The sequence below is a fragment of the Cherax quadricarinatus genome, chromosome 86, assembly GCF_038502225.1.
Source record: "Cherax quadricarinatus isolate ZL_2023a chromosome 86, ASM3850222v1, whole genome shotgun sequence".
NCBI lineage: Eukaryota > Metazoa > Arthropoda > Malacostraca > Decapoda > Parastacidae > Cherax > Cherax quadricarinatus.
Genome location: NC_091377.1, coordinates 2,815,581 through 2,829,458, shown reverse-complemented (window position 1 = coordinate 2,829,458; position 13,878 = coordinate 2,815,581). Strand labels below are relative to the sequence as shown.

Genomic DNA, 13,878 nt, shown 5'->3' with positions numbered 1-13,878 from the left:
TTCTTTTTTTATAATGCATGGCCCATACGGGTTTAACACTCCAAATAAATCGAGCATCTGAATCGTGATGCCGACATACCTCTGACAAGACTGCAACTAAATGAATGATGGTGAACGTTTTACCTTTTTTATGGGGAGGGGGGGTTCACCCTACTTTTATTTCCATAAAAATCTTCTCTGATCAACCAGGCTGCTACTGCTGGCCTCACGCAGACCGACTTACAAAATGCAACCTGGCTGGTCAGGTATTGACTTTAGGTGCTCGTCCAGCGCCTTCATGAAGACAGCCAGGGGCCTATTGGTAATCCCTCTTAACTGCAACAGGCCTACTTGCCCATACTTGGCAAGTTCCTCACAAATCCAACGATCACATCTACATACTTGCCTACTGGGTAACTTGTTCTTAATTCCAAGGGATTAACGTCATAAACCTCATTAACCACTGCTAGGCTGGTCCAACTTCAGTCCAACCAATCTCAATCAAATATTTGTCTAGGCTACTTCGAAAGCTCCGCAAGTTTTTAGCTAACCTCTCATCATGAGGACTTTAACACCATTCTTCAGTGTTTCAACTATCATATTGTAGTACTTCTCCAGGTTCTCCCTCTTAGAGTTCTCGGTGAAATCTCTGTAGATGTCCTCCAGGTAGTCGATCATCTCCTGGATACGGCGGTAGGCGGATGAAGATTTTATCTCCAAGCCCAGCTTCTGCAGCCACTCTGTCAGGAGACACAACGTTGGTATAACTTATCTGAACACCATGAAGACCACATTTTTCATGTTTGGTAAGTTCAAGAATGAATAAAAATAGTGATTACATAGTTTAGAGAGAGAGAGAGAGAGAGAGAGAGAGAGAGAGAGAGAGAGAGAGACAGACTCCCAACAAAGTTACAACCTGGAAAGACAAATGCAATATAACGAGGTTCTTAATGAACGTTTCGCTCATGTAATGGGCAATATCAAGTCACAAAGGATTGCATTATACTGTATACGTGTCCCTTTATCCATAGTGTCAGTCTTTTATACCATTTCTCTCCAGTTAGCACATCTCCCTGAAAAAAATAAACTGACGTAAAAAGGCAAGGCGTGATTCTAACCAATGAGGTTCTCAGCGAAGATCCAAGCATTGGTTTCTACGTCGTCGAAGGTCCTGAGGATGTGAGGTTTGTAGTTTTCATAAACGGCTCTCCACTTGCGTCTCAGCCACTCCCCCACACGGTCCGTGAAGCCCTGCACAGCCTCGCTCGCTCGCAGGTAAAATCTCTTAGCCATCTGCGTCAGAATGGAACAAGGATCATTCTTAATGTACGCTTACTTAACCATCTACACCAGAATGGGACGAGGATCATTCTTAATGCAGCCTTACTTAACCATCTACATCAGAATGGGACAAGGATCATACTTAATGCAGCCTTACTTAACCATCTGCACCAGAAAGAAACAAGGATCATTTTTAATGCAGCTTTAGTCCACTCATACCTCAATATGTTGCTGGCAATTCATGAAAATAATGAGAGGCCTGAGCTTGCTACCATCTGCAGCTCATAAGACTGCCATCCCCACGAGCCCCTTTGAGGCGGGGTAGATGGCAGACCAGAGGCCTAGCTTCTCCCTACGAGCCCGGTGAGGGCGGGGAATGTGGCTAGGCCTGGGGACACTTGGTCCCAAAGATGAGGAGGTACTTGTACCTCCTCCCATGGGAGACTTAAGTCTCGAGACACTCCCCAGATAGGGAGCCAAGGCCGGGTCACCACTACTTGGAAAAGACCCGGCCCGGGAGAATACCGGCGAATAAAAAAAAAAAAATCATGAAATTGATGCCGAAAGAACGATCAATTAAACAGTGTTATAGTTAATAGATGGAGGATTAAGGATTAATGAGCCCATTTATTTTCCTAATCAAGACATAATTATTGCTTAATGATCCGACCAGTGCATCAGATCAAGTTAGGTAGATTAAATGAATATGAATGATGGAAGAAGGGACTATCGAGTCCCATAAAAATTGCAATTTGGATATGTTATATTATTTCTAGAGTATACACTAGTATAGAATAATAATCTCATCAAGATTAAAAAGTAGATAACTTAAACCTGATAACAGTAAATGCCATTAGTGCCTGACTATTCTAAAAAAATATTACATATATATTAAAATGTAGCAAACCAACCGCAGGGTTAATATTAAGACAGAAATGCTGAGATTTTTTGTCCAAGTTATTTGTGCTGTTAAAAGAAAATTATTACATAAATAGGAGGAGATCTCAAAGGAAAGGAGCCATACAGTGTCAGGGGAAATAGGTTCTATCTATGAAATGTTAAGATAGGTTCCTTTCTATGACCAAGAGCTCCTCACCAGCATCAAGGCCTTTTAGAGGGAGATACCGTCCAAGACACTCTACCATCAAAGGCACTCTACCACCCGAGACACTCTACCATCCGAGGCACTCTACCATCCGAGGCACTCTACCATCCGAGACACTCTACCATCCGAGACACTCTACCATCCGAGGCACTCTACCATCCGAGACACTCTACCATCCGAGACACTCTTCCATCCGAGACACTCTACCATCCGAGACACTCTACCATCCGAGACACTCTACCATCCGAGGCACTCTACCATCCGAGGCACTCTACCATCCGAGGCACTCTACCATCCGAGGCACTCTACCATCCGAGGCACTCTACCATCCGAGGCACTCTACCATCCGAGGCACTCTACCATCCGAGGCACTCTACCATCCGAGGCACTCTACCATCCGAGGCACTCTACCATCCGAGGCACTCTACCATCCGAGGCACTCTACCATTCGAGGCACTCTACCATCCGAGGCACTCTACCGTCAACATGATCGTGTGAAAATAAAATTATTAGAATGAACTCAGTTGTCGGGAGCAAGGGTCTAGTAACCCTTTCTCCTGTATAAATTACTAAATTTAAAAAGAGAAACTTTCGTTTTTCTTTTTGGGCCACCCTGCCTCGGTGGGATACGGCTGGTTTGTTGAAAGAAGAAGAACTCATTTGTAATGAACGACTGTAAATGAATAACCAGAAGGTTGACGGGGAGGGGGGGGGGGGTCAAACCATGGTCCCGAGATTAACAGGTCTTGGAGGAAATGCTGAATTTATAGGGGATCACAAAATGCCTGGGAAAAGGATGAACTGTTATTTTGGGTTTTGTTCGTAGGCCTTTTGTGTATCCATATGCTCTTGCGCGACCGTCCACAGGATGGATATGGGGTGCACAATAAATTAGCCACTTTGGTGTCAAAATTTAATCTGGGAAATGGGAAGTAATCAGATTTAATCCCAGAGAAGGATAACTATTTCCTTAAATCATAAATGAACAAAACTTTGTAGCCACCGACCTGATCATGCATCTCAGCAAAGATAGACAGTAACCACCTGATCCTCTCCTTCAGTCCAGGACCAGTCGGGTCCTGTAAAGGCAACCAATCGTGAGAAACGGCCTAATTAATGGCTGGTATCATAAATTTAATTACAGATATACAGTACCTTGGTATCCTGACTCGCCAAATCGTAATAACACAGTTGCAAACAAAACACGGAATGGGTGGGGTTTGAATCCATGGCGAGTGGTATCTTCATTTGTTTAGTATAGAGGGAAATGACAAAGATGGAAGGGAGTAGAAAATATCTATACATTGGAATTGGTGTGTTAATTTACTGTGAATACAAAGATGTGAAAGGAAGGGAAGAGCAAGTTACAGATTAAGTTTTTAATGGTACTATAAAGTTTTACTGTGTAGATCTTCATCAAGTCTCGGCATTACAAGGCTCTACACAGAGCAAACTAAGTTGTGTGTTTCACTGTGCAGAGCCCTGTCAAGCTCTATACAGAGTGATAAGTTACCCACCAATAAAGCTTGTACAGCAGTTATTCTTTTCACTTTTATACTTATCAGAAATATTCCATTTAATCCAAAAACATCAGGCTACAAATAACGATTACAAGGACACTCACTGAGGTGAGATACAGATAAATTGTATGTATTTTCTGTATCATAGTCTTGAGGCTGCCACTCCCAGCTCCTCCCTCCATTTGAACCTTCAGTCTCCTGTAGGAGGGACTGAAACAACACAAGCATGTGTAAATAAAATTACATTCACAGAGTTAAATCGAATGGGCTCTAACGCACTGTTTGCGGACCAGTCCTTGGACCCATTACGTACCTCTGTAATCTTTTGACTACTGTCCACATGATGTATAGTCCGAACTTTGCTCATACCTCTGCAACATAAGTGCCATTAAAAATTTGTTAAGTTATACCTTGAATTAAGGAGAGTTTCTAGACTTCACCTTATGAAACAGACAGAGGAAATGCGTTAGTAATTCTGGACAAGGTAGATTATAGGGGAAAAATGAACAAGTTATTTGAAGATGGGGGAACTTACGTGTCTCTTAAACTGCATATGTGTTTATTTTGAGCTCATTCATTAAGAGTACGTGGGAGAAACTTTTCGAAAAAGGGGGGGGGGATACAGAAATGGAATTATTTACGATATTATTATTATAATCAAGGGGAAGCGCTAAACCCGGAGGATTATACAGCGCCTGGGGGGGGGGATGTGGAAGGCATTCAGGCTTAATTCGGGGAACTGGAGCACAGATCCAATTCCCTAAATCAAGAGCCCCTCACCAACATCAAGGAACCTTCCTTGAGGGGTTATTTACGATATGGCAGTATATACAGAATGGTAAATGTAGAAACTTGACTTAAGACTTACATCTTCTCCAGGGTCTCCATGATGCTGTTTATGACGAACTTGACAGACTCCAGGACCTGCATCTCCACCGCTGTAGAATTTATGTTATTGTAGAGGAGCCAGAGATCATCTTTGAACTCCTGAGACTCGTTCCTGCAGAGAATGCATCGTTACTAAATGTAGCTGCAATCGTGGTTGCAACAATTCACAAATGCAATATGCTCATAAAATTGTTTTATACAGTGAATTTTTTTTTTGCACTTAAAAAATGTATTCAAAATTGAATAGGCTGTAATCTGAAGGCCTTTTCATGTTAGATTAGGTACGATTCGTCAGGGAACAGGATGAGTGTTTCCTGACGTGGGTCTTAGTCATATGATGACCTGCCACTTGAGTTTTTGGTCATCTGACCGAGGCCTTCCACTGGGTTACTGGTCTATCCCTTTTAAAAATAGTTTTTATTTTGTTTTTGTATATAGCCAGTAAAAGCTGAGGTGATTTATCCCTCAGCCATGTCTGTGTTCACAATCTTGAATCTAATCTCATTCATTATCTGATTCATCACGCTGATGAATCAGACTACTCATCAACCATCTCCAGTTTTAACACCAAGGCTGAGTTTGTGCAATTCACCCACTTGTCGGTACCCCATACCATTAATGTTATAATACGTGAAGGTCTTGCATCTCTGAAGACAAAGTCAAGGATTATAACTCGTCTTCTATGAAGTTTCCCCACAATATACAGTATAGTAACTGCCAAGCTAGATGATAAACTTATCTCCAGGTCTTTGGGTTAATTGAGTTCTCGGCTCTGCACATAAAGCAGACAAGGGCCTATTAGCTATGTCTAGCCACAGGATGGAAGGCATGGCTCCTTAACTGCAAACAGTGGTGAAGCTACTTGAAGGCTTATGGGTTCAAATCCCTCCCTATGCAAATACTTTTAATTTCTTTTCTACGTCACCACTTTTGTTGTCTCTATTCCATGTCTGGTGAAATAGCTGGGTCAAAACTGCTTTCTTGTAGGAGTTCGTATGTTTGAACTTAAAACATTACACGTTTTTCTCTGAAAAATGGTATTGTGATACCGACAAGATGTGCAGAAAAACACACTTTTGTACAATTCAGGGCATTAGAGGAAAAGTTTCGCACTACTGGCGAAACGTCCCCTCTAATAAATATTCTGAACTATATATAAAAGTGTTTTATTCCATGTATTTTACTCTATTCCGACTGAAGCAACTTGCTGAGTAGATAAAACAAACTGACATATATGCGTCTTATGTCTAGCTTGTTCGCAGACTCCATTATCTCACCTGAAGTCTAGGAGAAGAGGCTTGGCGACGCTGATCAAGTCTTTCAGGATGGGTTGTGAGCGAGCCAGAACCTCGTCAGCAGCCTCCTCCATGGAGCGCCTCGTCCACTCCTCCAGGCTCTGACGCAGGTCATGCGATGCACCAATTATCTCACCAATCTCATTCTTAGAGGATAGACAAGGATGAAGCCTTTTAGATAATTCACTACAGGGAATTCAGAAGAGTTAAATAAAGCATTACAGCCAATACTTGCCTGAAAGCTTTACTTTGACAACTAAATACGATGAAGAATAAAATCCACAATATCATAGTTGGAACAATTAAAATATATCCAACATGCAAACAATCGCAGATGGGTGATTTTACCTATGCAAGACAAGCCACGGGGGTGGAAATCTGTAGCTCAAGTACTCTCACACTTCTCAGTGCATCATCAGGAGATGTGCTACGTTGCAAGAGAGCAACTCAAGCAGGGAGAGCTCTCAGGGTAGCATAGTGCGGATGTGTCACCATCCACGGTTTCCCTTAACCATGGACGGTGACACATCAGCACTATGCTACCCTGAGAACTCTCCCTGCTTTAGTTGCTCTCTTGCAATGTTGCACAGCTCCTGATGATGCACTGAGAAGTGTGAAAGTACTTGATCTACAGATTTCCACCCCCGTGGCTTGTCTTGCATATTCAGCATATTAGAAACATCAGATGGTCCAAGGCGGATCAATACATCATTAATATTTTCTTTCTAAGTTTAGGTTGTGAATAAAATTGTTACCTAACTTGTAATTATAATCATGTAAAACTAATATATTGAGAGCAAAGACCTATACTCCTTTTCCTTTGAATCAAGATTCTCCCGGGGACTGTACGATCCCTCTATGGTTTTAGTGCTTCCCCATAAATATAACAATTACCATCATCTCGTATTTGATGTCTGGTCTCCAGGTGAGGCGGGAGGTGATGAGTCTTGAGTGGTTAAGGCGGAAGAAGAATTGAGCATCAGAGACCCATTGAGAGATCCGCTCATCTCCTCCCTGAGAGATCTGTCCGTTCTCCCCGTTGAGCCAAGCTGGGCGTAGGTGCTTCATGGAGAAGCGTGCATTGCGGTGGTCTTCTATACCTCCTTCTATCACAACTTGTTCAGCAATGTCTGATCAGACGAAAATGTTAAAAATGCTTTACAAGTCGATCATTCTCCCACTTAGACACGTTGTCTGACTGTTCAGTTCTGTCACTGGTGATAGAACTACGTGGGTTGATCTTCTATCCACTAAGATGAATTGTTAACTATCAGTGGTGACATACCTTTACCTGAACAAGACTTTAATGGGACAACGTTTCCCACTTTATTGATTAAATTGTCACAGTAATTATTACTCTGCTACACGTATCTGTCTTCAATATAATAAAAAATATTGACATAGGGCCTGCACTCTGAAGAAAGTGTGGGAATGTTGCTGTTCTGAGAGTCATTTGAATTTTAACGTCTGAACGTCAGGCAAAACAGTAACTGAGGACTTTTTATAGTTATGGGGAGACATAACTGTATAAGTGTGAGGACCATATGCTATATAGACACCATGGTGTGGGGACCCTATGGTGTAAAGACAACAGAGTGAATAAGAGTAAAAAGGCACAACACTGACTGGAATACACAAATAACCTGCACAAAAGACATCGTCCATGTCGGACCAAAACATTGTCAAAAGTTTCATTCTGTATGGGGGGTTATTTTTTGAGTGAATGATTGTGTTCTTGTTTAGGGACGGAAAGGTCATTCTACCTCGGTGGGAGACGGGTGGTGTTACTACAAAATATTGGATAGCTTACACCTGGGAAATGAGGTGTCGAAGGTGGTGTCATTGGAAAGGAGGTTGTCGAAGGTGATGGTCAGGATGGGATGTCCCGGGTGTACCTGGACACTGGTCCTGCGAGGTACCTGACCTGGTGCACTACTGGTCACCATGGTCCACCCACCCTGACTGTCCTGTTCCACTTCCACTTGGATGTCCACCAGCTTTCTCCAAGTTTCCACCTGTGTAAGGTACATTATTATATTAATACGACCACACAGTACCTGAGGAATTGAAGATTGAGACACTTATGCAACATATGGGAATCTTTATTCAGGAAACGTTTCGCCACACAGTGGCTTCATCAGTCCAATACAAAGAGGAAGGCGTAAGGAGAGGAGGAGAATGAGGTAATCAGTCTCTCAACCTGGAGTCGATGTGTTCAGTCCATCAATCTTGTAGAATGTACATTCTACAAGATTGATGGACTGAACACATCGACTCCAGGTTGAGGGACTGATTACCTCATTCTCCTCCTCTCCTTACGCCTTCCTCTTTGTATTGGACTGATGAAGCCACTGTGTGGCGAAACGTTTCCTGAATAAAGATTCCCATATGTTGCATAAGTGTCTCAATCTTCAACTTGTCGGTTTTTCAAACCATTCATCACACCTGAGGAATGGAAGGTAATCAGCTTTGTTACAAAGAAGAGGAGAGTAGCTGTAATTTCTGGAGTTCAGAGACCTTTACCAACAAAGGTCTTCTTGTTGAAGGGTATGTAATATAAAATCCATAAAACTGTTTTCATAAATTTATTAAGTGACTGTTTTAAAAAGATATTGGATAAATACACGAGTGGGAGGGGCTGGGTTTGATTGGTGTCGTGGGTAAGGGAGTAAATTCTTGGGTAGCTTTGGGTAGTGGTGGTTTCGATAAGGACTTGCCTTGTATGGGCCAGTAGGCCTGCTGCAGTGTTCCTCCATTCTTTTTTTTCTTTTTTTTTTTTTTGAAAATTTTAAAACAAGGTTAATATCCACACATCTTTTGAAAGGTGACAGCCTCTCTCACTGTATCTTATACTGGGTGGTATATTAATGCATCTTGAACTGACTCACACATGGATTTAGCACTGCACAAACTAAAATATCTATTAAAATATGATTTCTATATTTATATGCTATCATAAGAACATAAGAACATAAGAAAGGAGGAACACTGCAGCAGGCCTGTTGGCCCATACTAGGCAGGTCCTTTACAATTCATCCCACTAACAAAACATTTGCCCAACCCAATTTTCAATGCCACCCAAGAAACAAGCTCCGATGTGCAGGTCCCACTCAAATCCAACCCCTCCCACTCATGTACTTATCCAACCTAAATTTGAAACTACCCAAAGTCCTAGCCTCAATAACCCAACTAGGTAGACTGTTCCACTCATCAACTACCATAAGAACATAAGAACATAAGAAAGGAGGAACACTGCAGCAGGCCTGTTGGCCCATACTAGGCAGGTCCTTTACAATTCATCCCACTAACAAACATTTGACCAACCCAATTTTCAATGCTACCCAAGAAATAAGCTCTGATGTGCAGGTCCCACTCAAATCCAACCCCTCCCACTCATGTACTTATCCAACCTAAATTTGAAACTACCCAAAGTCCTAGCCTCAATAACCCAACTAGGTAGACTGTTCCACTCATCAACTACCCTATTTCCAAACCAATACTTTCCTATGTCCTTTCTAAATCTAAACTTATCTAATTTAAATCCATTACTGCGGGTTCTCTCTTGGAGAGATATCCTCAAGACCTTGTTAATATCCCCTTTATTAATACCTATCTTCCACTTATACACTTCGATCAGGTCTCCCCTCATTCTTCGTCTAACAAGTGAATGTAACTTAAGAGTCTTCAATCTTTCTTCATAAGGAAGATTTCTAATGCTATGTATTAATTTAGTCATCCTACGCTGAATGTTTTCTAACGAATTTATGTCCATTCTGTAATATGGAGACCAGAATTGAGCTGCATAATCTAGGTGAGGCCTTACTAATGATGTATAAAGCTGCAGTATGACCTCTGGACTTCTGTTGCTTACACTTCTTGATATAAATCCCAGTAATCTATTTGCCTTATTACGTACGCTTAGGCATTGCTGTCTTGGTTTAAGGTTGCTGCTTACCATAACCCCCAAGTCCTTTTCGCAATCTGTATGGCTAAGTTCTACATTATTTAACTTATAAGTGCTAGGGTTATGGACACTTCCGAGCTTCAGAACCTTGCATTTATCTACATTGAACTGCATCTGCCACTTTTCTGACCAAGAGTAGAGTTTGTCTAAATCCTCCTGAAGTTCCCTAACATCTACGTTTGAATCAATTATCCTACCTATCTTCGTGTCATCGGCGAATTTGCTCATATCACTAGTAATTCCTTCATCAAGATCATTGATATATATGATATATATTATAAACAACAACGGGCCCAAGACTGATCCCTGTGGAACGCCACTTGTTACTGATCCCCACTCGGATTTAACCCCATTTATGGACACTCTCTGCTTCCTGTCTGTGAGCCATGATTCGATCCACGAGAGCACTCTTCCCCCAATGCCATGAGCTGCTACTTTCTTCAACAGTCTTTGGTGCGGAACTCTATCAAATGCCTTACTAAAATCTAAGTAAATAATATCAAATTCTTTATCGTGGTCAACAGCCTCAAAAGCTTTACTGAAAAAAGTTAATAAATTAGTTAGACAAGACCGGCCTCTTGTGAATCCATGCTGAGTATCATTAATCAAGCTATGCTTATCGAGATGGCTTCTTATAATTTGAGCTATAATTGACTCTAGTAATTTGCCTACAATTGAGGTCAGGCTTATTGGGCGGTAATTTGACGGTAACGACTTGTCCCCTGTTTTAAAAATAGGAATTACATTAGCCATCTTCCACATATCAGACACTACACCTGTTTGAAGAGATAAATTAAAAATATTAGTTAATGGTTCACAGACTTCCATTTTGCATTCCTTTAGAACCCTTGAAAAAACCTCATCAGGACCCGGTGACTTATTTTGCTTCAGTCGGTCTATCTGCTTCACAACCATTTCACTAGTGACTATGATGTTACATAATTTATCTTCTTCTGGCCCACTATAAAAATTAATTACCGGAACACTACTAGTGTCTTCCTGTGTAAAAACCGAGAGAAAATAATTATTTAAAATCGAGCACATTTCATTCTCTTTGTCAGTAAGATGCCCATAGTTATTTTTAAGGGGACCTATCTTATCTCTGACTTTTGTTCTATATACCTGGAAAAAACTTTTTGGGTTAGTTTTAGAGTCCCTAGCAACTTTAATTTCATAGTCCCTTTTAGCTTTTCTTATCCCCTTTTTAATGTCCCTCTTAGTGTCAATATACTGATTCATAAGATGACCCTCGCCTCTTCTGATACGCCTATAAATTCCTTTCTTATGCCCTAGTAGATATTTCAGCCTATTATTCATCCATTTTGGGTCATTTCTATTTGATCTAATTTCTTTATAAGGGATAAATGTTCTTTGAGCAGCATGTACTGTGTTCAGAAAACTGTCATATTGATAGCTCTCTTCGTTACCCCAGTCAACAGATGATAAGTGTTCTCTAAGCCCATCGTAATCTGCTAAGCGAAAATCTGGGACTGTTACTGAGTTATCCCTACTATCATACTTCCATTCAATTCTAAATGTAATTGATTTGTGGTCGCTAGCACCCAGTTCTTCTGAAACTTCTAAATTATTAACAAGGGATTCATTGTTTGCCAGAACTAAGTCAAGCAGGTTATTACCCCTTGTAGGTTCTGTCACAAACTGCTTCAGAAAACAATCCTGAACTACTTCTAAGAAGTCGTATGATTCTAAATTCCCAGTCAAGAAATTCCAATCAATATGACTAAAGTTAAAGTCTCCTAGAATTACTACATTATCGTGCCTTGTGGCCCTAACAATTTCCTCCCATAGTAGTCTTCCCTGGTCCCTATCTAAATTTGGGGGACGGTATATCACACCTAAAGTTAATTTTTCATGCCCCTCTGAAAATTCTATCCAAACAGACTCTGTATGTGTTACTTCAGACTTAATACCCGTTTTAATGCAACAGTTCAAGCGATCTCGGACATACAATGCCACCCCACCCCCCTTCCCGATACTTCTATCTACTTGGAACAATTTGAAACCCTGAATGTGACATTCTGCAGGCATGTCCCGACTTTTTGAATTAAACCACGTCTCAGTAATGGCAAATACATCTATGTTACCTGCACTAGCAACTAGTCTCAACTCGTCCATCTTATTCCTAGCACTGCGACTATTTGTGTAATATATACTTAAGGACCCTCCTTTCTCTTTATCATTCCTGCTCCTTTCTGTTATTCCACTAAACCTATTACTGTCCTTGTCAATTAGTGCCACTGGCCTTCCGATATCCACCTCATTTTGCCTATTACTAGTTCTCCTAGTACTCATATTACTACCCTGAGACTTCACAGTTTTCCCGCAGAGACCCATACCACTAACTATTCCTAGTTTAAAGACCTAACAGCTCCCTCCACTGCGTTGGCCAGTGCTCCCACCCCACACCTAGACAAGTGAACCCCATCCCTGGCATACATGTCATTTCTGCCATAGAAGAGGTCCCAGTTGTCAATGAATGTTACCGCATTTTCCTTACAGTATTTGTCCAGCCAGCAATTGACACCAATTGCTCTGGACAACCATTCATTTCCAACTCCTCTCCTTGGCAAAATGCTACATATGACAGGTTTCCCACCCTTCTTCCTAATTATCTCTATTGCTGACCTATACCTGCTAATCAGGTCCTCACTCCTACGTCTGCCAACATCGTTGCCTCCAGCACTGAGACAGATAATAGGATTGCTCCCATTACCTCTCATGATGTCATCCAGACGGCTAACAATATCCTTCATCCCAGCCCCAGGAAAACACACTCTCTGCCTCCTACTCCTATCCTTCAAACAGAATGCCCTATCCATGTACCTAATCTGACTATCCCCAACAACGACAATGTTTTTACCTTCCTTGGCGTCGTCCGTAGTGATGCTCCGAGTAGTCGACTCACATTCGCCAGGTAGCATTACACCACTTGTAGAATTCGTCATGACGTTCTCGATGGTCTTCGTTGGGGTTTCTAGGGATGTCTCACTCACGTCTGCCAATGCTTCCTTGGTGCTCGTTGTGGCATTCCCAGTAGAACACTCACATTCGTCAGGTAGCACCGAGAATGAGTTGGAAGTTTCCACGGCAGTCTTCTGGTTTCTCGTTGTTTCTGCCTCTCCAACCGTTTTCTTAATCTTCAGCTTGGTTCCATGTTGCCCGGCCACTGACCAAGCTCCCCTCTTAACCTGGGGACTCACAACAGGAGGATTACTACGAATCCTCTTGTTCTCCTCCGTTAATCGCCGTATTTCCAGTTTAGCAACTCTGAGTTCTTCTCTCAGCTGCTGGTAAAGCTGCTCAAGAGAGGGCATCCTGGTTCAGATTCACAGAGAGCACACAAACAGGTCTTCACAGAGCTAAGTACACGTAGCATCCATTTCGTGTTTCAAGAACATTTGCTTGGCAGGATGGTTCACTAGCTCGAATTCCAAGGAAGGTTGCTCCTATTTCCAGCAGACGGGAAACTTGAAATAATCCTCGACGTCAGATTCCTTGAAGTCTTTTTCAACCAAAATACTGATTTCAAGGACAAACTCTTGTTCGTGAATTTTCTTCAGTACGTCTCAGCTAGCCAACTTGATTGACTCAGCTAGCCAACCCTATTTCCAAACCAATACTTTCCTATGTCCTTTCTAAATCTAAACTTATCTAATTTAAATCCATTACTGCGGGTTCTCTCTTGGAGAGATATCCTCAAGACCTTGTTAATATCCCCTTTATTAATACCTATCTTCCACTTATACACTTCGATCAGGTCTCCCCTCATTCTTCGTCTAACAAGTGAATGTAACTTAAGAGTCTTCAATCTTTCTTCATAAGGAA

At 41.6% G+C, this 13,878-nt stretch overlaps 1 protein-coding gene across 1 annotated transcript in view; it reads right to left on the bottom strand.

Annotated features, from left to right (window-relative positions):
• The window catches only part of LOC128703077 (uncharacterized), a 116,812-nt gene that overhangs the window by 12,260 nt on the left and 90,674 nt on the right, over nucleotides 1-13,878 (bottom strand). The window contains exons 59-66 of the mRNA XM_070103563.1: nucleotides 7,879-8,083; nucleotides 6,963-7,198; nucleotides 6,051-6,214; nucleotides 4,754-4,885; nucleotides 3,990-4,095; nucleotides 3,373-3,444; nucleotides 1,098-1,272; nucleotides 531-719 (exon numbers count right to left, since the gene is read on the bottom strand). Of these exons, the coding sequence (XP_069959664.1) occupies nucleotides 531-719; nucleotides 1,098-1,272; nucleotides 3,373-3,444; nucleotides 3,990-4,095; nucleotides 4,754-4,885; nucleotides 6,051-6,214; nucleotides 6,963-7,198; nucleotides 7,879-8,083 (1,279 nt within the window). The remainder of the gene's footprint in view (nucleotides 1-530; nucleotides 720-1,097; nucleotides 1,273-3,372; nucleotides 3,445-3,989; nucleotides 4,096-4,753; nucleotides 4,886-6,050; nucleotides 6,215-6,962; nucleotides 7,199-7,878; nucleotides 8,084-13,878) is intronic.